At 42.3% G+C, this 24,204-nt stretch overlaps 1 protein-coding gene across 2 annotated transcripts in view; it reads left to right on the top strand.

Annotated features, from left to right (window-relative positions):
• The first annotated feature begins 3,755 nt into the window (after positions 1–3,755).
• The window catches only part of GSDME (gasdermin E), a 69,153-nt gene continuing 48,704 nt past the window's right edge, over positions 3,756–24,204 (top strand). The window contains exons 1-4 of one of the 2 annotated variants that reach the window (XM_065939586.1): positions 3,851–3,908; positions 13,798–13,880; positions 13,977–14,206; positions 18,852–19,044. In XM_065939586.1, coding sequence (XP_065795658.1) covers positions 13,996–14,206; positions 18,852–19,044 — 404 coding nt within the window. In that variant the 5' untranslated portion in view covers positions 3,851–3,908; positions 13,798–13,880; positions 13,977–13,995. Of the gene's footprint in view, positions 3,909–13,797; positions 13,881–13,976; positions 14,207–18,851; positions 19,045–24,204 lie in introns of both variants that reach the window. The other variant, XM_065939585.1, reaches the window with a different exon arrangement.

The following is a 24,204-nucleotide window of genomic DNA, read 5'->3' on the forward strand; positions in this document are numbered from 1 at the left end:
TCATGTATTGTTGAAGCCTGGCTTGGAGAATTTTGAGCATTATTTTATTAGCGTGTGAGATGAGTGCAATTGTGTGGTAGTTTGAGCATTTTTTGGCATTGCCTTTCATAGGGATTGGAATGGAAACTGACCTTTTCCAGTCCTGTGGCCACTGCTGAGTTTTCCAAATTTGGTGGCATAGTGAGTGCAGCACTTTCACAGCATCATCTTTTAGGATTTGAAATAGCTCAACTGGAGTTTTGTCACCTCCACTAGCTGTGTTTGTAGTGATGCTTATTGAGGTCCGCGTGACTTCACATTCCAGGATGTCTGGCTCTAGGTAAGTGACCACACCATCGTGATTATCTGGGTCATGAAGATCTTTTTTGTTCTGTTCTGTGTATTCTTGCCACCTCTTCTTAAGATCTTCCGCTTCTGTTAGGTCCATACCATTTCTGTCCTTTCTTGAGCTCATCTTTGCATGAAAAGTTCCATTGGTATCTCTAATTTTCTTGAGGAGATCTCTAGTCTTTCCCATTCTATTGTTTTCCTTTATTTCTTTGCACTGCATTGAGACTTTAAATTTGGGCAATTTTGGTTGATCGTTTGCTGACCACCAAGTAAATTTTAGTTCTTGTCTGTATCTGTACCTTGCAATTGAACAAGAGATGGTTTGGGGCATTGAAAGAAATGGGCTGTTAATTCTGGGCCATATTTAACCTTCCTTAAGCTTTTAATTTTAGAATGGTAATTGGTAATATGCATTGGCAATGTAGTCTTCAGTCAAAAAAAAACCACCACATTTTGGGGACTCAGGGAGATAAGTTAAATTGGTTTAAAAATATATATCAATTTATGCCAAATTATTTTAATTTATGTTAGAACCTATGTTCCTCTGGAAAGCAGTCAATATGTAAAAGGCAATATGGGTAAAGGCAAAATTATACGTAGGTGAAAACTTTTAGGTTCAATTTACTTATTTATTTACTTTTTATTTTGTATTGGGTACCTGATGTGAAGAGCGGACTCACTGGAAAAGATGCTGGTGCTAGGAAATATTGAGGCAGGAGGAGCAGGGGGCAACAGAGGATGAGATCATTTGATGGCATCACCGACTCATTAGACAGGAGTTTGAGCAAATTCTAGGAGACAGTGAACGACAGTAAAACCTGGTATGCTGCAGTTTCATGGACATGACTGAGTTACTGAACAACAACAAACAGCCGATTGACAACATTGAGTTTCAGATGAACAGTGAAGGGACTTAGACATATATATATAGGTATCCCTTCTCACCCAAACTCCCCTCCCATCCACATAACGTTGAGCAGAGTTCCGTGTTATGCTCAATTTAAAACTGATATTAACTGAAAAGTAACTAATAAAGGAAAGGAAATGAACTTTTATTTAGGGCCTACTATGTGCTGAGTGCTTTTCATACATTTTTTTTTAATCTCATGATAATGCCATAGGCAATTTGTAAATGTGAAATTAAAAATTTGCTTAAGATCACTCAGTTGGTAAGTGGTAGGCTGGATTTGACCAAATCTAACTGGTTCAAAGCCTGTGTGTGTTCTTTCTCCTCCATGGAGGCTATTTATGTAAAAGAGTGCAGGTCTCTCCAAACGTGGCTCTCAAAGAACTTGGAAGTAATTAAGGCAGAAGTGGTTTGTTAGTATGTTCATTTATGAAATATACCCCACTAAAACATTTTATCGATTTTTGCCCACCTTTACAAGCTGCTTATTCAGTAAGGATCTGGGGGAAAGAATAGGAAATACACAACACCCCATGGATATATTTCAGAAGTTCTGTTAACTTGAAACACAGCTTATAGAGTGAATCTTATTAAAAGCAAATACTTTCCATCTCTATGACTACCCCAATTTATCTCCTGCAAAATTCTGTTACAGCTTCATTTTCTTAATGGGATGTATCTACAATGGTGAGAGGACTGGCATTGGATGTTTTCTATTCATTTTTTCCCAAGTTGGGCTAAAATTCCCATCTTGCATTTGTCTGTCTGAAATCTTCAAATACTTTGATAATAAAAATATTAATAAACACAACTGTTAAAAAAAAAAATACAACAGAAAAGTTGAAACTCTCAGTTTGAGCTGATCCCGATCATCTGGACCAGAAAAACTAGCCATGGGGAATGGGGGGGGGGGGGTACTTTCTTAAACACAATTCATCCCCCTCTCCCAATACTTACATGTTCAAACACTGCTTGGTGGGCTGACTCTTGTGTTTATTTTCTGAAGAGTCTGCACTGTCCAGTGGTTTGAAAGCTCAGATAGTGTTGTTACTGAACCAAACTTGGGTTCCTTCACTCGTGTGCAGTAAAACCAATCTAATGACATTGGGTTGTGTGAAGGAAAGTGCAGTATTTATTTCAGGGCACGCCAAGCAGCCAAACTCCGGGAGTTCAACAGAAAACTTCAGCAAAGCATTTTTAAAGTCCAGGTGAGGGAGGCGTGTCCCAGGGTATGTGAACAGCTCCAGCACAGTTCTCTGATAGGTTGATGGTGAGGTAACAGGGTGTCATCACAGGGATTAACATTATTGATCCTTAGCAGCCAGTAGGTCTGGTCATGATCATTAACTAGTTAATTTCTTCCATTTGGTGGAGGTTTTTAGCATCTGTAAAACAACTCAGGAAATGTGCATCAGATACTATCATTTCCCTACTGCTGAGAGAAGCTACAGCAAAGGATGGGGGGGGGGGGGGCAGGTCCCAAAGGATCATTTTTCAGCTGGATTGGCTCCCCATTCTTTGCCTCAATTTACTCATTTGTAACTTGGACTTCCAACCAGTTGCTGTGAGGAGTAAATGAATCAGTCAATGCATATGAGGTACTTAAAACCATGCTTGGTGACAGTAATTGGAAAGTGCTATATAAATATTAGCTGCTGATCTCATACCATTTTCCTCAAGCATTTACTTGAAAGGCAGTGGACAGGACAAAAAAGAAAGGGAAGAATTTGAAGACATTGAGTAACTGTTGCACAAAAAGCTCCTGTCTAGTCAGAGCACTGGGCTTCTTGGTGGGAACTTCACCAAAATGCAACTTACAAGGATGTTCTTGAGGTTAACGGCCAAGGTCAGGAGACAATAATCTCTATAACAAGCCAGTGCAATTTTATGAGGACAGAGAAACAGCAGCATGGATACAAAGTCTCTTGACAGGGCCAAGACAGTGATTCTTTTTCTTCCAAACTCTCTAATCAGTGTGGCCAGGCAGAGGACAAAAAGGGTACCTCTCTCTTGACCATTTCTATTCATTTATCCGCCCAACAACCATTACTTAATTGTTCACCTACCCTGTGCCAAGCAATGCAAAGATGAGTGAGACCTCGCAGTCTAGTTGGAGAAATGAACAAGAGGATTCATTAATTAACTCAATTACTATCATCCATCAGGTACTGTGCTAGGTGCGGGGTATAGTGAACAAAATAGATAAAATCTTCCCCTACGCCCACCCTCCCGCATTTGTGGAGCTGGCATTCTAGGGAAAGACAATGCTTGAAGTGAGTATGAAATCCTAAAAATAAAGCATGCGAGGAACTAGGGCGTGTTCCTGTAGTGTGGTGGACTGGCTGTACTTTTAATTGGAATAGTCAGGGGCAGTTTTACTGTTAAGGAGGTGGGGTAACTCAGGATATGCCCAGAGCACATGGGAGCCCAAGGGGAAGCCCCGCGTCTCTCCACGCCCTGCTGAGAGCAGCCCCAGGACTCAGAGCTCTCCAGTGCCAGTTCTGGAGCTCATTCCTCCCGCCGCCGCGCCGGGCTCCAAGGGGCGGGGACCGAGCAAAGGTCCCGCCGCCCGCCCTCTTCCCTCGCCATCCCCCGCCCCGACTCGGCCCGGCCCGGCCCGGCCCGGCGGCTCCTCCGACTCAACAGGCGCGGGTCGCGAGGCAGCTGGGAGGTAAGTCCGGGTGTCTGGGCTCGGCTCTGTTCGGGGTCCGGCCTTGACCTTGGGGAGCCGAGCCCGCGCGGCCCTTTCTCTCTGGGACGCCCTCCGGTGTGCCCCTAAGTCCTAAGGGGGACGAGTGGGTGGGCTGCCCGCAGCTGGATCGCCGGCCCCATGGCGTCCCCCTCTCCCCCGTTTCCCGCCCGCGTCCCCCCACCCCACCCCTTTCCCATCCCATCCCCTCTCCTCTTCTCCTCCAGTCCAGTGCTACTTCCTTCTCTGGCTGTTGCTAGGGCAGCGGGTACCCACTGCCCCCCTTCTTTGCGCCCCCTCCCCATTCCTCCTTTCTTTGTCTTTCGGTTTCTCCTGGCTAGGCTCTAGACGGCCGCGCGCGTGTGTGCGGGGAAGGAAGGCGGGGGCCGGCGTGGAATTCACTCTCCGGCCTGGACCGAGTCCCCATCCCTAGCGTCGGGGATCCTGGGCCCCGAGCTGGAGGAGGAGGAGGCGGAGGCCAGCCACCACCCCCGCCCGGCCCCGCCTTGGTAGTTCTCGCCTTGATGGGATGACATCACCGCGCTCACGGGGCCTCCACGTGCGGACCCCGGACGCTTCCAGTCTGCACCTGACCGGGAGAGACCAGAGGGCGCTTTTAGAACAGCGTGGGTTGTAGCGGGTTCGGAAAAACCCTCTCACTGAGATTCTTCTCGGTTCAGAGGATTGGTGAGAAGGAAGGATGTGTTAGGATCGATGGATGCCTTTGAGAGGCAAATAGACAATCTAGTAGGAGTGGAATGAAAAGTGCTGCGGGGTCCGAGAGAACAGCTGAATAAGTGTAGAGTAAATTAATTGTTTTCCAAAGCCACCACCAATAAGCTCTTCTCCTAAACGAAAACAGCCGGGAAAAAATGAGGCCAGACAATTAGATCTGAGAAATACCGCCCAAGCCCGCAGCAGCTCCTTAGGTTTTCCAGAAGTGCTTTTGTTTTCGTTCTTTTTGAACCCGCCAGGGGAACCAATGGGTTCTTCTTTACTTAATCAGTCTCCTGTTATTTATTCCACTTCCCCCAAACATTTGCTGCCTCACCCTCCTTTTACAAGCTCATGCCTGCCCTGTGACCACCATTTGTTTTTTTATTTCAGATTTTTATTTTAGAAAGAAATGATAGAGTTCCTTGTCTTTAATTTGCCTTACTAGACAAATGAAGGCACTGGGCTATAAGCATTGGAAGATACAGAAGAATGACACCTCTGTTTAAAGTTAATAGACTCAATTTCACTTTGTTGTTTAGAAAACTAAAAACAATTCAAAATGTGCTGAAGTTGTTAGGAGACAATAGTACTAACAGCAGTGTCTTGTTTTCCTAGATAGTGAGGAAATAGCATGTTTTATAGCCATGGTTTTTGCTTCCACCATAACTGAAGTTTACCCTTTTGAGCACATTTTCTCACTCTACAAAATGAATCATATGTAGTTCAAATTAAAAAAAAAAAACCTGATTAGGGTGTCAGCAGAGCAGGTGGTCCAGGACTCAGGCTTGGGAGACAGGTGGACCTCACTTGGAATCTGGGCTCAGCACTAATTCCCTATTTGAGGTTCAGTGCCTTCTAGTCAAAGACCTCTGGTAACAGCAGGTGGAGTTGAAGGGGTTGGGTCGTTGCTTGCTGAATGGGGGAGGCTTTGCTCCATGGGCAGCCCTGGGTTTCTCCATAACTGGGTATCAGAAAGGAGTTATAGGATTTGGGCTTCTAGGCGATTTGGGGGAGAGTTTAAGGAAATAGGACTTTGCTCTGGATTGGATGCCGCCAGAAAGTGTGGGAAATTCTCTGGAGTATCCTCATAAATCATGTCTGAAAGGAGTGAGGCTAAAACTGCCTTTGGCTGAAAACCACAGTTATGTGTCAGGGTTGGTGGGGGTAGTGGGAGTGTTTGGTCATTTTTGTGGTTTGCACAGTGTTCACATTTTGACTGTGGTCAGATAAGGCTATGAAAGGTCTTGTTTTGGTCTTGATTTATCATGACCACCAAGTGGCATTGCCTGATGTTGATGTCCTGTGACGTTGTTCGTGCTGGCCAGGAGAATGCCAGGCCAGTGCCGGCAATCCCAGGGCTAGCTGATGGTACCAAGCCAGTTCCTGGATGTCAGGGTTGCTGCTTTTTTTCTCATGTTCTTGAGCAAATAACATCTTTGAACTTTAGTTTCCACTTCTGTAAAACGCAGAGAATACCCCCTGAGCGTTGTCGTGGAGATTCAATGGGGAAATATGTAGAAAGGAGTTAGCCACTACCTGGCACATAGCAGGTACACAGCTAGTACCTGGCACTCAGCGTATAGTTACCCCCTCTTTATTCAGTGGATGTTGAGGTTTCCTCCTTAGAACTATTCAAGCAGAAGCCCAATGATCAACTGGAGCTGCTCCAGAGAAGAATCCTAAATTGGGAAGAGGTAGGACTTTTGCAACTCAGAGATGTGATCATTCCAACACACTGAATCAGTCTTGAGGATGGTCATGAGCGATTGTAGTATCTTCTAATGCCGTCACCACCTTGGCAACTATTTTTAAGATCCTTTGGTCCCAGTTGGTGGTGTGCTCTTCTGACTTCGTGTCATTGTCTTGCTTTTTTGGTCCCTTCCTTTAAAGCCTCTTGTCCAGGAGTCTGAGCTGAACTTTTATGTTGTCACTGCCTTGACTTTGACTCTCTGAAATCAAATCTGATTCAAGCTGGGGAGCCACAGAGGCCAATGAGATGTTTGCTAGTGGAATTCTTCAGGCCCAAGCAGGCTCTTTGGTATAGCTATAAAGTGCAGTGGAGTTTTAGGCCATGAACATTTTGAGTTTGACCTCTAGGGAGGCCATTTTTGTCTTCTTTTGGATTGGAGCATTCTGGAAATTTGAATCTGACGTCTGACTTCTAGTTGAGGCATTATTGCACTTGTCTGTGTCAGGCAGCTTGAGTTTTAGATCTTTTAGTGGACTCTGGGCGTATTATTTAATCTTTCCAGGCAGGACAGTTATTTAGTTGTTTGAGAATCAGACAGCAACTTACTGGCTCCCAGTTCCACATGATAAACTGCATTGTGTTAATTTTTTTGCTTATATTTTCGCTCATCTCTCTATTTATTGAAAACTTCTAGGAATAAAGAAAAAGCAATATAAAATAGGCTAAGGACACAAACAGTTAAGAAAAAGATATATAAAAAGGCTGCAAACAAATGATGCTTAAATTCATTTATATTAAAATATGTGTTAGTTGCTCAGTCGGGTCCAACTCTGCGACCCCATGGACTATAGCTGGCCAGATTCCTCTGTCTGTGGAATTCTCCAGGCAAGAATATTGGAATGGGTTGTCATTCCCTTCTCCAGAGGATCTTCCCGACCCAGGGATCGAACCTGGGTCTCCTAAATTGCAGGCAGATTCTTTACTATCTGAGCCACCAGGGAAGCCTCTTAAATTATATGTTATATTAAAATAACATGACTTAAAACTATACTGAGATACTATTTCTCACCTATGACTAACAAAAATACAAAAGATTGATAACCTACTTTTGTTGCTGAGACTGATAGTGTCATACCTTGTTAGTGAAACTGAAAAATGGTACAACCTATAAATTATCGATGCATTTACCCATTGGTCTAGCAATTCTTCTCCTTGAAATCCCCCTTCAGATACTCTTGCCCATTGGCCCCCAACCTTTTTGGCACCAGGGACCGATTTTGTGGAAGATAATTTTTCCACGGCCCAGGGGTGGGAGCATGGTTTCCTGATAATTCAAGTGCAATACTTTTATTGTCCACTTTATTTTTAATGTAGTGCTGCTACTGATCTAACAGGAGGTACTGGTTCATGGCCTAGAGGTTGGGGAACCCTTTTCTTGCCCATGTAGAAAGGGGACATACATTCAGTATTTAGTATGACATTTTATAGTAATAAAAATTTAGAAGTAACCCAAATGATCAGCAATATGGGACAGGTTAAATAAGCATGGTACATCCATGGGAAGGGGTATTATGAAATTATATTATGCAGAGGGTACTCACCATGGAGAGATCTCTAGGATATATTGCCACATGACAGAAAGCAAGATGCATAACAGTGTGTACATTCCTTTTATATTTGTATAAAGAAACATGAAGGTGATATACCTGAAGGGGAGGGGGTGAAAAGGTAGGTGGGACCTGGGTAGGGATGGGATTTCTCAGTGTGTATCTTTTCTCATAGTTCAGATTCTCAAGCCATGTAAATGTATTGTGTATTCAAATATAGTGATTAAAAAAAATCCCAAACCCTCTAACTTTAGATTCACAAGGAAAATAGTCTCAGTTCCTTGATTGAATAAATCTGAGTCGAATAAAAACCTCCGAAGCAGTAGTCACTTCTGTTAACTCTTCTTCAAACAACCTACCTTGTCAAGAGGCTATGTTTGATGCTAGATTGGAAAAAAATTAAAAATTAATTTAGGAGTTCCCCTTCTTTATCCTCTAATCCCTTTGGGGAGGACTGGTGTCATTATTAAGACTGCTGCCTATAGCAGATGGGTTTTGTTACTATTTTTTTTTTTAATAGCAAGCCTGATGTAGGTTCTTTAGAGACCTGTTTAATCTGAAGTCAAGGTAGTGAACTCCCTTCCCGGTTGCCACAGGAAAGAATGGAAACCATAAAAATGAAGATCCTGACACCCCTGGAGAACTGAGGCAGGTTCTGCTGCTGCTCTTCTCTTGGGTCAAAGCAGGGTGAAATTCCCCAGGTGACTGAAAGTCAGTGTTAGTCACTCAGTCATGTCCGACTCTTGGCAACCCCATAGAGGTGTAGCCTGCCAGGCTCCTGTGTCCGTGGAATTCTCCACTGCAGACTTCTAGTGTTCGACCCAGAGATCAAACATGGGTCTCCTGCATTGCAGGCAGATTCTTTACTGTCTAAGGCACCAGGGAAGTCAGGTCATTGAGGAGACTGTACTTTGTTAAATGTTCTTTCCTTGTGTTTGACAAAATAAACGTGTGTCTTATCCTAGATACACTGTCAGTGGTAGTATTGCCTTACTGTCCCCACCAATCTGCTTCTTCCCAGATCCCTCTCTTGATACTGGCACCTCCATCTCATCAGCCAAGCCAGGCCCGCGCTGTCTGCAGGCCACGCTGGGGAGTCTCCTGTCTTTCATCAGAAACCTCACATCCAACCAGAGTTCTGGGGAAACCACCAAACCAGCATCTTTTCTGCCCTTACGGCACTGATGTAGTTCAGCATCCTCCTGTGTTATCTATCTCTAAGCTTGTTCCCTTCCAGCTGATCTCTTATTTCATTTCCAGAAGATCTAAGGGATCACTCTGGCCATACTGCTCCCTATATAACCCCTCTAGTGGCTTCTGGTGCCCTGGCCCTCAGGAGGGGAGGCACAGGCCTTCAGGACCAAGACTGAGTCTTCCTCATCCTTATCTTTTGCCCCTCCCCACTCTAGAACTTGGCAGTCCACTGCAGGAACCGATCCCAGAGCTGGCAGAGCAACTCTGGGTCTGTCAAAGAAGTGGTGATAGGCATAGCTACGCTAACCCATGTCTCTTGATCATTACGACCTTGCTGGTCCCAAATCTTAGGAAATCTTCTCCACCTGTACGCCACTTCCTGCAAGTGCTGAACCTTTATAATTGCTTGTCTGCTAGAGGCTCCTCTCAGTACTCCTTTGCTGACCTAGACTCATTTCTACCTAGCCCACAAAATGCAGCTGTGATGCTGTCTGCTTCAGGACAACTTCTGCAACACTGTGTTTCTCTGCAGCTTGATCTGGATGAGTTTTTCTTGGTTCATTCCTTGAAGTAATCTGTGCCAATATCTAGCATAAAGCTTAACTGTTTATTTCTCCATCTGGTCACCAAACTAGTAGCTCATTAAGGGGAGAGGCTGCCTTTTGTGTCTGTATCCTGAGTGCTTAAACACAGTTCCTGGGTATAGTACATACTTAAGAATAATTAATGACTGATTCAATAAATATTTTGATAAGTGAGCAGGGTTAGATGGCTATAAAATAATCTAAGATAAGGTACTTTAGAGAAGAACTAGTGATAGTAAAACAATGTTTAATGTTCTCGAGATCCATGGTAAAGAAGGTGGATTGAACTATTAATAATTAAATATCCAAGATTATCCCAGCTCTTAAATTCTATAATTGTGTTTTCTTTTTTTTTCCATTTATTTTTATTAGTTGGAGGCTAATTACTTTACAGTATTGTAGTGGTTTTTGCCGAACATTGACATGAATCAGCCGTGGATTTACATGGGTTTCCCATCCCGATCCCCCCTCCCGCCTCCCTCCCCATCCCATCCCTCTGGGTCTTCCCAGTGGACCAGCCCTGAGCACTTGTCTCATGCATCCAACCTGGGCTGGTGTATAATTGTGTTTTCTATGTGATTTCCAGATACCAGGGTACAAGTATAAATAAAACACAGTTCTTGTGCACTACGCATTTTAACCTTTCTTGTCCATTAGACATTTTAACCTTTGTGGATAGTTATTTCAATTTGTGCATTTTTGGGGTAATAATGGTCATGTATGTGTGCACATGTATATGTATTTTGCATATGTACAGCTATGTGCAGTTTATACATTGTGAATTGTTTATAACCTTTGTCCATGTGTCTACTACCGTTTTTTAACCCTTGATGTACTTTGCAAAAGTTTTTTTATATATTAAGTATTCTAGTTTTTTGTATTATAAGCATTTTCTCAGTTTGCTATTTGTCTTTCTAAAGGTGTTTCTCATCCTACAATTGTACAAATATTTGTCTTTTTACTTTTATGGTTTCACTTTTTCTTAAAAACCCACTAATCCACTGAGAATTTGCTCTTGTGTGTGGTATGAGATGGGTCTTCCCAGGTGGTGCTGGTTGGTAAAGAACCCGCCTGCCAAAATAGGAGATGCAAGAGACTTGGGTTCGATCCCTGGGTTTGGAAGATCCCCTGGAGGAGGAAATGGCAACCCACTTAGTATTCTTGCATGGAGAATCCCATGGACAGAGAAGCCTGGCGGGCTACAGTCTGGGAGGTCACAGAGTCAGATGTGACCGAAGTGACTTAGCATGCATGCATAGCATGAGATAGGGATCTGACTTTATTTTTTTTTCCCAGATGTTTAGCCAGCTGTTTTTTTTTTTTTAATTTTTAATTTTTAATTTTTTCAGTGGGTTTTGTCATACATGATATGAATCAGCCATAGAGTTACACGTATTTCCCATCCCGATCCTCCCTCCCACCTCCCTCTCCACCCAATTCCTCTGGGTCTTCCCATTGCACCAGACCCGAGCACTTGTCTCATGCATCCCACCTGGGCTGGTGATCTGTTTCACCATAGATAATATACATGCTGTTCTTTCGAAACATCCCACCCTCACCTTCTCCCACAGAGTTCAAAAGTCTGTTCTGTACTTCTGTGTCTCTTTTTCTGTTTTGCATATAGGGTTATCGGTACCATCTTTTTAAATTCCATATATATGTGTTAGGATACTGTAATGTTCTTTATCTTTCTGGCTTACTTCACTCTGTATAATGGGCTCCAGTTTCATCCATCTCATTAGAACTGATTCAAATGAATTCTTTTTAACGGCTGAGTAATATTCCATGGTGTATATGTACCACAGTTTCCTTATCCATTTGTCTGCTGATGGGCATCTAGGTTACTTCCATGTCCTGGCTGTTATAAACAGTGCTGCGATGAACATTGGGGTGCATGTGTCTCTTTCAGATCTGGTTTCCTCGGTGTGTATGCCCAGAAGTGGGATTGCTGGGTCATATGGCAGTTCTATTTCCAGTTTTTTAAGAAATCTCTACACTGTTTTCCATAGTGGCTGTACTAGTTTGCATTCCCACCAACAGTGTAAGAGGGTTCCCTTTTCTCCACACCCTCTCCAGCATTTATTGCTTGTAGACTTTTGGATAGCAGCCATCCTGACTGGCGTGTAATGGTATCTCGTTGTGGTTTTGATTTGCATTTCTCTGATAATGAGTGATGTTGAGCATCTTTTCATGTGTTTGTTAGCCATCTGTATGTCTTCTTTGGAGAAATGTCTGTTTAGTTCTTTGGCCCATTTTTTGATTGGGTCATTTATTTTTCTGGAGTTGAGCTGTAGGAGTTGCTTGTATATTTTTGAGATTAATCCTTTGTCTGTTTCCTCATTTGCTATTATTTTCTCCCAATCTGAGGGCTGTCTTTTCACCTTACTTACAGTTTCCTTTGTTGTGCAAAAGCTTTTAAGTTTCATTAGGTCCCATTTGTTTATTTTTGCTTTTATTTCCAGTATTCTGGGAGGTGGGTCATAGAAGATCTTGCTGTGATTTATGTCGGAGAGTGTTTTGCCTATGTTCTCCTCTAGGAGTTTTATAGTTTCTGGTCTTACATTTAGATCTTTAATCCATTTTGAGTTTATTTTTGTGTATGGTGTTAGAAAGTGTTCTAGTTTCATTCTTTTACAAGTGGTTGACCAGTTTTCCCAGCACCACTTGTTAAAGAGGTTGTCTTTTTTCCATTGTATATTCTTGCCTCCTTTGTCAAAGATAAGGTGTCCATAGGTTCGTGGATTTCTCTCTGGGCTTTCCATTCTGTTCCATTGATCTATATTTCTGTCTTTGTGCCAGTACCATACTGTCTTGATGACTGTGGCTTTGTAGTAGAGTCTGAAGTCAGGCAGGTTGATTCCTCCAGTTCCATTCTTCTTTCTCAAGATTACTTTGGCTATTCGAGGTTTTTTGTATTTCCATACAAATTGTGAAATTATTTGTTCTAGTTCTGTGAAAAATACCGTTGTAGCTTGATAGGGATTGCATTGAATCTATATATTGCTTTGGGTAGAATAGCCATTTTGACAATATTGATTCTTCCAATCCATGAACACGGTATGTTTCTTCATCTGTTTGTGTCCTCTTTGATTTCTTTCATCAGTGTTTTATAGTTTTCTATGTATAGGTCTTTTGTTTCTTTAGGTAGATATACTCCTAAGTATTTTATTCTTTTTGTTGCAATGGTGAATGGTTTGTTTCCTTAATTTCTCTTTCTGTTTTTTCATTGTTAGTATATAGGAATGCAAGGGATTTCTGTGTGTTAATTTTATATCCTGCAACTTTACTATATTCATTGATTAGCTCTAGTAATTTTCTGGAAGAGTCTTTAGGGTTTTCTATGTAGAGGATCATGTCATCTGCAAACAGTGAGAGTTTCACTTCTTCTTTTCCTATCTGGATTCCTTTTACCTCTTTTTCTGCTCTGATTGCTGTTAGCCAATTGTTATAATAGTTTATTGAAAAGTGTTTACATCTTCCAGTGAATATAGTACATTTATATCTTCCAATGTGTCTTTTTTTCCCCTCCAGCTGAAGAGTAGAGGGGCTTTGCATTTCTGGGTTTAAAAGTAATAGCTAGTCACTTTATATTTATGGACAAGGGAAATCACACAATGTAGAGAAAAAGCACATTCGACCCTTCAAAGAAGTAGTCATAAGTAAGATGCAAATTTGGGTAGTCAGTATGCTGTTCAACAGATACTCCCAGGTCTCTGCCTTCCAAATACTTGGTATTTTGTGACCATTATGATTGGCTGAGGCCATGTGCCTAGTTCTTACAAATTGTGAGTGAATGGGATATGTGTCAGTTTTGGGCCAGAGTATTTAATTCCTGATGTGAGACTTTTCTAGAACCTTATTTCCTGTTGGCTGATGACTGATGATGTTCAAGAGGGTGGCTGCCCCTTTAGCCTGAATCCCTGAATGACTGCAAGGAGCAATGCCTCCTGTACTGCATGTGTAGTGTGAGCACTAAATATACCTTTCTGATGATAAGCCACTGAGATTTGGAGGTGTAACCTAGCCTATCCTGCATTTGCTCATGTCCTCTTTCAGTATTTCAATTTTTTATTTTTTAGACATCAACTGAACTCAAGCTAGAGGCTTCTCTAAGGAGAAGATATTCTTTCATGAATACTGATTGATACTAGGAAGAAATTAGGTGATTTCAGGAAACATCATGAAATAATAACTTCATATATATATATATATATATATATATACATATATATATATATATATTTTTTTTTTTTTTCAGGTAACTTGGAGTTCTCAAAATGTTTGCCAAAGCAACACGGAATTTTCTTAAGGAAGTTGATGCTGGAGGTAACCTGATTGCAGTATCAAACTTGAATGACTCAGATAAATTACAACTTCTAAGTCTGGTGACCAAAAAGAAGAGATACTGGTGCTGGCAGAGACCCAAGTACCAGTTTTTATCTGTCACTCTTGGAGATGTACTTACAGAAGACCAGTTTCTGAGTCCAGGTATGTTTCTTTGGTTATATTTACAATTAGTTCCAGATCAGGAGATGATTCTTCTTTTAGACACATGTTGTCTTGTTGTTGTTGTTTAGTCACTCAGTTGTGTCTGATTCTTTGTGACTCCATGGACTGTAGCCCACTGGGCTCCTCTGTCCATGGGATTCTCCAGATAAGAATACTGGAGTGGGTTGTCATTTCCTTCTCCAGGGGACCTTCCCCACTCAGGGGTCAAACCCACGTCTCCTGCATTGCAGGCAGATTCTTTACCAATGAGCCACTGGGGAAGCCACATGTTGTCTTGAGTGATTATAAAGCCATACCTTATAATCAGTTCTCCTGATTCTTTGCTTACTGTTTTAAAGACATATCCGTTCTGTTTTCTTTTTCTTTTTTATTTTATTCTATTTTATTTTTGGCTGCGCTGGGTGTTTTTTGCAGTGCATGGGCTTCTCACTGCAGTGGCTTCTCTTGTTGCAGAGAGAAGCTTGGGCTTTAGGGCGTACAAGCTTTAGTAGTTGTGGTGTACAGGCTTAATTGCTCTGAGGTGTGTGGAATCTTCTCAGACCAGCAATAAAACATGTGTTTTCTGTTTTGGCAGGCAGATTCCTACCCATTGTTCTTTCTACCAGAGGAGTTCCAATATTGCAGTTTTTGGTATAAAAGTACAACATGCCCACTTGTAGATGTTGTGGCTTCTCCGTATAAGTGGACTGAGGTTCTACTGCTCCCAATTTGGTTTAATATTGAGGTTGATGATGCCCCATATCCATCAGGAGAGTGTGAACGATTTTATTACTCACATAATGAAGCTTTTCTGGGGAGAACATGGTAGATTCCCAAGGCTGGTCCAAAAATAACTAGAGAGAGGGGGAAAAAGATGGGCTTAGTTGTTCTAGTGAATAGGAGGTATGGTGGCAGTTCTGTGTGGGTGGGGCTTGCAAGGTTTCAGTTTCCTGCTGGTGCCAATGGAGAGAGTACCTGAAGTTTCTTACCCGACTGCCCAGATGTGTAACAGAAAGGAAAGGAGACAGTGAGCTTGAAACATCAAACATCAAAAATACTCATTATTATAGAGAAGTATTTATAAAATATAGAAAGGTAAGAAAACAAGTCAACAAAAATTCCTCCATCAAGTGTTAATTTCCATTATATTATATCTTTTTTATCTCTGCATCTAATTTTTGAAAAATAACATTGAAAACACTCTACATGTAATTTTAATATACTCTTCATTTATTTTTTATTTAGCCTTATGTGTTTAGATTTCTTAGTACGGTTTAAATATTTCTTAGTACTGTTTTCTATAAGCAGTGTGTATGTACCCTAATTTGCTTAACCAGTCCAATTTAGTGCTTTGTATATAGGGCTGCAATGAATATTTTTGTTGTTGTTTTTCCTTTAAACAATTGTTTTAGCATAGATTCTTTTTTTATTAAAATTTTTGTTTTTCTTGAGATATAGTTGATTTACAATATTCTTTTAGTTTCAGGTGTATAACATAATGATTCAAAATTTTTATAAATTATATTCCATTTATAGTTATTATAAAATATTGGCTACATTCCCTGTGCTGTATAATATATTGTTGCAGCTTATTTGTTTTATACATAGCAGTTTGTACTTCTTAATTCTCTACCCCCATCTTACCCCTCCCTGCTTCTCTCTCTGCTCTGGTAACCATTAGTTTGTATCTGTGAGTCTGTTTCTTTATTATTATATTCACTATTTGTTTTATTTTTTAGATTCCATCTATAAGTGATAACATACAGTGTTTATCTTTCTCTGATTTATTTCACGTGGCAAAATACCCTCCAACTCCACCCATGTTGTTGCAAATGGCAAAATTTCATTCTTTTTTTATGGTTGAGTTTTATTCCATTGTGTATGTATGTGTGTGTATATATATGTATATATACGCCATATATTCCTTATATATTCTTCTATTGATGGACACCTATGTTGCTTCCATATCTTGGCAATTGTAAATAATGCTACTGTGAACATTGGGGTAGCACAGATTCTTAAATATACAATTACTGGACCAGAAGTTGGGAGCTTTTCAAAGACTTTTGGCAGTCATTCCTTACACAACTTTATGAAATATAGTGATTTATAAAAGTACCATCAGCTCTTAATTACTGGGCTAAATGATGTTCACGTCTTCTTTTAGCTTTAAAGTTCTTTAATTTTGTAATTGCATTTCTCTTTAAAGGGTAAAAGTGACAGAGGAGATAATTTGAGTTGACAAATAATCTCTGAACTTCCTTCCAGCCCAGCATTCTAGTCAGTGCTTTCTTCAGCCAGGCCCATTTACCAGAGTTGTCAAGCAATGGGCAAGTGAATTGGTTAATGATTTATGTCATGTTTTCCCCTGGATATTGGGTAGAACATTTATTGAATGGTATAACAACTAACTATGAGGAAAGGCAAGAGAAAAAAAATCACAGAGCAGCCCATGAACCACTGAGTAACTGAAGTCACCGCTCTGTGCTGCTGGCCTCTTCGTGGTGTCCAGAGAGCTCCTGTTAGATGGTCAGGCCAGGGGCAGTCCCTGAGATGAGCAAGTCCCACGTATGTTCATCAGCTGAGGCCGGAGCTCACCCCTGGGTCTGTGTCCTGTGAGTGTTAGGGCTGTGATGACAGGTGCCCTCTTCTTTGTCTGCTGAGCAGGTTCTCAAAATGCCTCACCTTTGTCATCCTTGCCCCTGGCAACAACGCAGGAGTGTTGTGTTGTGTTCCGGGATGTGGAGGTTAGAGGATGGTGACTTGATTGTCCCAGTGACAGCCTGTTGGCTTCCGCGCTTTTCCCTCCCACCTGCAGCGGTGGATGACTCAGTGCGGACGTGTGCACAGATGACATCTATTTCAGAACGTGTCTGTGTCTCGAATGGCACTTTGAAATATACAGACAGTCCTGATTATCCCCGGCTGCTGTGGCATCCAGTCCTGGGGTCAGAGTTTCCAGGAGTGGTAATAAGCCTCGTGGGGACCAGAACTGGGAGCTGAAGGTAGAGTTTCTATCTGTGTAGCACTTTGTACAACCCAGGACTGTCCTGTTTGTTGGGAAACATTGTTGCTCTGGCCTAAACCCAGTGGATAGATTGAGCACTTGCTGTGTGCCAGGTTCTGTATTACATGGTTTAGAGACATCAGCTTCCAGCAGAATCCATCAGGTAGGAATTATTAATTATCTCCAGTTTGCATATGACAAACCTGAGGTTCAGGGAGATGGATGATACCCAGGTCTCCCAACTGGGAACATTAGACTTAGTGATCACATCTTGAGCTCTTAACAGGTGCTCTATGCTGCTTTCCGAGTCAATTCCCAGAATGTTTGTATTCTCAAGATGTAAATAGGAAAAGCCTTTGATTTGGGGGCATTTTCATAAACTTCTTATTTTTGGTGGAGACAATCGTTTACTTTGTAAATTTCACAGATAATGAGTGGTGATTAAGTCTCATTAACCCTGGGTTATGGGTTTTCTTGACTGGAGTGATAGAAGTATAGGTGTTGGGGGTGGTGACTGGGTTTAAAGAAGCCTTTCAGACTCCCAGTAGACTTGAATCCATCATGAAGTATCACCAGTAGAGCCTTGGGTCTGGGAAATGAAAAGGGCCAGTGTCAAGTTCCTAAGAGACTCTCAGTGTAGCCTTCCTTGAATGATGGTGACTGAGACTATTTTTATGGTAGTATTTGGCTCAATTAAAAATGAGAACAGGAGACATGTAGAGACATGAGAAGGCTAAGATCCTCAGATATGTGTACCTTGGTGTTCAGATTTTTTAAAAAAAGGCAGATCGTAAAGGCAGACTGATAGCAGTCACCTGATATGACCTGATGAGGAACATGGCAATTCCTAGGGGAGCTAATTGAAGCTGGGACACCAGCTGGGTGGTGGCATCTTTCTTTATTGTCTGGGAAGCAGAGAAGGAAGAATGGAGAGTCTGGAGCTTGCATACTCCAGGATGGAAGCAGGGAGGAAGGGCATGCTCCCTGACTTTATCAGGAACACAGAGATAAGGAACTGCTTGATACGATATCGGGATGACTGGGTAGAGGTCAGATATAAACAGCTAAGTATGGGGAGAACTGTTTGAATGGAGACGGTAATGAAAGCCAGGGGAGTGTTCTTCAAGGCCAGCAGGGGGAAGGGAAGATGCCTAGGGACAAGTTCAGGCGGCTGATCTGCCAGATACTGGGTCAGGCAGGCCACGCCCTGGCTGGGTGGGTGAGCAGAGTGCCAGGCTGCTATTTTCTTTCTGCTTAGGTGTCATCCTCCCAGTCCCTTCATCCTCAAAGCACATATTTAAGACATCCTATTTATTTACCTGGATAGCAGTTAAACAGATATTTACTTTAAAATTATTCATGGAACTCTAAAGATACTTTTGGTGCACATATCTGTATGTGTGTATATTGGACTTGAAAGATGAAAAAAACAAAAAAGTACTCAGTAGAGTCCCTGGCCACCAGTACACCTCATGCTCTCGGTCAGTGTCCAGGTTCTTTTGTCCCGACAGCGCGGCCCCGGCTCTCCGTTCTGAGTGCAGACCTCGTGTTTCCCACGGGTTTCTGCAGGATTGGAAAGCTAGGTGACCTGAGGCAGAGTTGGCCGCTTTGTCATCATTCATGTCTCACTCACTGCAGTGGTCGTGGAGTCGGACTTTGTGAAGTACGAGGGCAAGTTTGAAAACCACGTGAGTGGGACCCTGGAGACAGCCCTCGGGAAGGTCAAGCTGAATGTTGGCGGCAAAAGCCTCGTGGAGAGCCAGTCCTCCTTTGGAACCCTGAGGAAGCAGGAGGTGGACTTGCAGCAGCTCATCGGAGATGCCCTGGAGAGGTAATGGGAATTCTGCTCGGCATTTTGACTTTGATGCGCCTCTCGTCTAAATTTTTAGAAAGTTATTTATTGACTTTTGACTGTGCTGGATCTTCGTTGCTGTGCATGGGCTTTTTCCAGTTGCGGTGAGTGGGGGCTACTCTCTAGTTGCAGCGTGCTGGGTTCTCGTTGTGGTGGCTTCTCTTGTTGTGGAACACGAGCTCTAGGTGTATCGGCTCAGTAGTTGTGGAGCATGGGCTTAGTTGCCCTGTGACCTCTGGAATCTTCCTGGACCAGAGATCAAACCCACGCCCCCTGCATTGGCAGGCAGATTCTTAACCACCGGACCACCAGGGAAGTCCCATGTCTCTCATTTATAGGTCATTCTGTGGGGACGTCCCGGGTGGTCCAGTGGTTAAGACTCTAGGCATCCAATCTAGGTTAGGGGAACTAAGATCCCATATGCTGTGTGGCCAAAAAAAAGGTCATTTGTGTCAGCAAACATTATTGAATGCCCATCGCTGAAATGCGATGAGCAGTTTATCTGTTATTCTGGACTTTCACTGTTCTTAGCCTGAGCAGGGACACTTGGGAAGCACTTTAAAAGGATGTTACTTCAGGCAAGTATGTACTTTTAAAGAATCATATGATTTATAAAATACCAACAGTGAGAATGCTCTTTTCTACATTTTGGAATATTAATATCAGAAGTGGGAAAACCACACTCCTCTCTCTGGTTCTTTATGATTTTCTGATTAGGGAAAGAAGAAAGCAGGTGAGGTACTTCAGGGGAAGAGCTAGTTTTTAACTCTGAAATCTTGAAGACAATTCCACATGGTTTAGATTTCAGTAAATACAATTTACTCTAGTAAAACTGAAACCTGCAACTCAGACTGGGACTTGAACCCGGCCAAAACCCATAATGTTCCAACTGAGATCACACACCTGTTTTTAGGGCTTAATGAAGCTAAGGTTCTTGATGTCTCATCACAAAGAATTCAGTGAGAGAAAGTGATAGGTAAGAGGTGAATTTGGAGAGAAACACACTCCACAGACAAAGTGTGGGCTATCTCAGGCAAAAGCTGTGTCGAAATATGGTGTGGTCAGCCTTTATGAGCTGAGTAATTTCATAGGCTAATATGTGGGAGGATTATTCCAACTACTTTGGGGAAGTGGCAGAGATTTCCAGGAGATGGACCACAGCCTACTTTTTGGTCTTTGGTTGGCCTTGGGACTGTCATGGTGCCTGTGGATGTCACTTTGCCAGCTTGATGTGTTAGAATGAGTGTACACTGAGGCTCAAGGTCTAGTGGAAGTCGACTAGTCCACCATTTTGGACCCACTTGGTTCTAATCAATTTATGTTGTGTCCGCTGGCTATGTCATTTTTTCAAAGGTTGTGCCCTGCTCTCTTCCCTCCTATTTCAAAACAATTTGTTGTTCTTTAGTCATTAATTTGTGTCTGACCCTTTGCAACCCCATGGACTGCAGCATGCCAGGCCTACCTGTCCTTCGCTGTCCCCTAGAGTTTGCCCAAGTTCATGTCCATTGAATTGGTGATGCTATCCAACCATCTCATCCTCTGCCACCCTCTTCTCCTTTTGCCTTCAATCTGTCCCAGCATCAGGGGCTTTTCCAGTAAGTCAGCTTTTCGCATCAGGTGGCCAAAGTATTGGAGCTTCAGCTTTAGTATCAGTCTTTTCAATGAATATTCAGGGTTGATTTCTTTTAGGATTGACTGGTTTGATCTTGCTGTCCAAGGGACTCTCAAGAGTCTTCTCCAACGTCACAATTCAACAGTATCAGTTTTTCAGTGCTCAACCTTCTTTATGGTCAAACTTTCACATCTGTTTCAAAATGATAATGCATTGTTATTTTTACCTTATGTTTCTTCAACATTCCTCCAATAACTGCTGAATGAATGCCTACTACATACTGTTTTACATGTTGGGGATTCTGAAGTGAACAAAACACCAGCATTTCTGCCCTATATTCTTGGGGGAGAGAGAGACAACAGGTAACTAAGTGATATATAATATATTGATGGGACTCACCGGAATGGGGGTTATGATTTGAAAAAGTGGCCAAAGAAGGCATCCTGGAGAAATTGGCATCAGAGAAAAGACTTGAAGTTGGGGATGGGAGTGAGTGTAAAGGTATCTTGGGCAAGAAAGTCGTAGGCAGCAGTGGTGTGGCTGGAGCTGAGGAATCTGGGCAGGAGCAGGTGAGGTCAGAGGGGCCCTGTAGGGACTTGCAGGCCACTGAAAAAACCTTTAACTTTCACTCGGAACTTCTCTTGTGGCTCAACGGTAAAGGATTGCCTGCAATGCGGGAGACCTGCATTCGGTCCCTGGGTTGGCAAGTCTCATGGAGAAAGGAACAGCTACCCACTCCAGTGTTCTGGCCTAGAGAATTCCATGGACAGAGGACCTGGCAGGTGACAGTCCATAGGGTTGCAAAGAGTCGGACATGACTGAGCGACTTTCACTTTTCTTTTCCTGAGTGAGGTAGGAAGACACTGGAAGACTTTGAGAAGATAAGTGACAGGATCTAACAGGTTTTAGGAGGATCATCCTGTCAGCTGTAGAGAGACTGAACGGGCAGAAGCCAGGAGTCCTACTGAGAGGTTATTGCAATAATCCTGATAAGAGATGATATTTCTAATTAAGAGGTTTTTATAGTAATCCTGACGGGAGATGATATATCCATTTGTACAGAAATATATGTGCATTTTCTTGTGTAGTTTATCACCCTTTTTAAAACAGAAAATGCCAACCCAAATATATTGAGAAAACTCACTCATGTATAGGTAGCTTATCTCCTCTTTTCCAGTATTTTTAGGATTATATGAAATATGTTTGCTCATTGAATAAAATACTGTTTAAAAATTAATAAAAATTACCATAAAACTCATGTAGCAATCATTTGGTGGACAGACTTTGTACGATAATGAGGATGCTTGAGCAACTGAGGTCTTCAAAACCCATCCACCTTTCCACTAAGCTCTGATGCTTAATGGAGTTGAAGGATGGTGGTTGTTATTTGACTTGCCTCATGGCACTTCCTAGAACTCCAGGACTCCACTGCATTAGGACTCGGGGGCAGGAATTCCCTTTCTCAAAGAACTTTACATAAGGTGGAGGGGACAGCAGCCTCTTTCTCTGATAGTCATGACCTTAATTATCTTTTCTCTACTGATTTTCTTTTTTGGTAAAGAGGCATTTTCCTTCTCTACTACAATACCTACTGGGGGAATACCAGGAAAACATTTTCTGTTTATCTGAAAATGAAATTTAACTTGGGGGTCTTATATTTTTATTTGCTAAGTCTGGCAAATAAGGGGGAAGAGGGGCAGAAGGGCTGGGGGTCCCTGTCTTTAGTCAGCCCTCTATAGTGTGTTTCTATTTTGCAGTCTTGTTATTTCTGTTTGAAGATCCACAGTTTGGCATACTTATAATCTCATTTCCCAATATAGGTTTCTCGCTCATCGTGATTCAGGTGTAGAAGATTGTGCCAATAGGAAGCATATGGGGAGAAGTCAGCGAGTAGAGATGGGAGAAAATATTCTCAGAAAAAGAGGCTAAGACCAGAAATGGGGAGACAGGGAGAGAGGGAGGGGGAGGTATCTGTTGAGCAGCTACTGTGCGCCGGGCACTTTATGGGCATCATCTCCTTTCTTCTACACAGCTGTCTCCTTTTAAGCCTGAGGATCTAAGGCTCAGGGAGAAGAAGTGACTTGTTCTCAGTCCCAGAGCTCAATTTGGGTGCTACAGCTGGGATTCACCCCAGGATTTTCTGACTCCAAAACTCCTGTTCTTTCCTCTATATCATTCTTGAAGTGACTGTGAAGCAAAGGAGTTGGCTGAGATAAAAGTAGTTAAAATTATCACAGGAGATGTAAAGGCAGAGGCATGAACCCAGGTCCCCAGTGAGGGTACCTAGGGGTTGTACAGTGTTCCAGGCGTCGTCCTGAGTGAGCACATATGAACAGCCGGTCCACCCGCCTGGAGGTGCCCGCACGAAGGCATGAGATCATCTTGGGAGAGTTTCGACGTTCTGTTCTTTGTACAGGTGATGGGGAAGCAATGGCCTGTGTGGAAGGGAGAAGGGAAGGGGCAACACTGGGAATACATTTAAAGTCTAGAGATGGAAGATGGGAGAAGAGTCACTTCTTCCTTGTTCTGTTGCTAAGAGGTAAAGTTGAGCTACAAGGGGAGGAAAGATGAGGAGGACTTGACCATAGGATGGAGATCATGTCAACCTAACATTCTTGTTACTTCTTGTTGGAATAATAAATTCTTATCTACGTAGTTTTCTTGTCTTTGGACTCCCACAACATCATTATGTTGATAAGACTGGCCGTTTGATATATGCACGGCCTTGGGAGTGGTGATTAGTAATGCTTAAGTACTGTATGTTTTTGAGGGTTCATTTGCAGTCATTTTTATTTCAGGTCATTTAGATAAGTTGTCATCTGTATACAAGTTATTTTAGTCCTCGGAATTCAGAGTATTTGTTTTATTGTCTGTGAGATGTGTGCACATCTCAAAAACAAGCTTCATCTAGCATTGAAAAAAATCCAGGTACACACATATATAACAGTTATTTAGCATTGTTGGGCATAAAGGCTGTCCCTAGGACCACAGGACTTACCTTCAGATGTTGGAATGAGAGCTCTAGTTTATTGTTAAACATTTTTGATGGAAAACAGTCTAAGACCTTTCCATAATGACTCAGCTTCATATTTTATTCTTAAGACCTAGTATTATTTATTCTGTGATAAACTCATTAGTCTTTCTTCCTTGTCTTCTGTTGTCAGCTGCTGTTTATGGATGTTTTAAGTATAATTACCACACCTATTCCATCTCTGCCACTAATCTAGTGTTTGAAGAAGTTTACTCCTGATAAATAACTTCTGCAGACCCTGAAGTCAGGGTCACTTCTGGCCCTGGCCTCAGTTTCCTCAACTGTAGATAGACTAGCTGGACTAGAGATTGTTTAAGAGTTTCTGTGGACTAAATGTAGAAGTGAGTGGACTTGAGTGCATACATCAGTTCCTTCTCCTTGCATTCAGAGCCTTGGTTCCAGCTGATTTACAGAGATGTGCAATTTTGTGCTCTTTCTGACTGTTTTGGGTTTAAGGAGGGGTGGATATACCTGTACAGTCACATCCCACTCTCAC

This window comes from Muntiacus reevesi, chromosome 6 (genome assembly GCF_963930625.1).
Source record: "Muntiacus reevesi chromosome 6, mMunRee1.1, whole genome shotgun sequence".
NCBI lineage: Eukaryota > Metazoa > Chordata > Mammalia > Artiodactyla > Cervidae > Muntiacus > Muntiacus reevesi.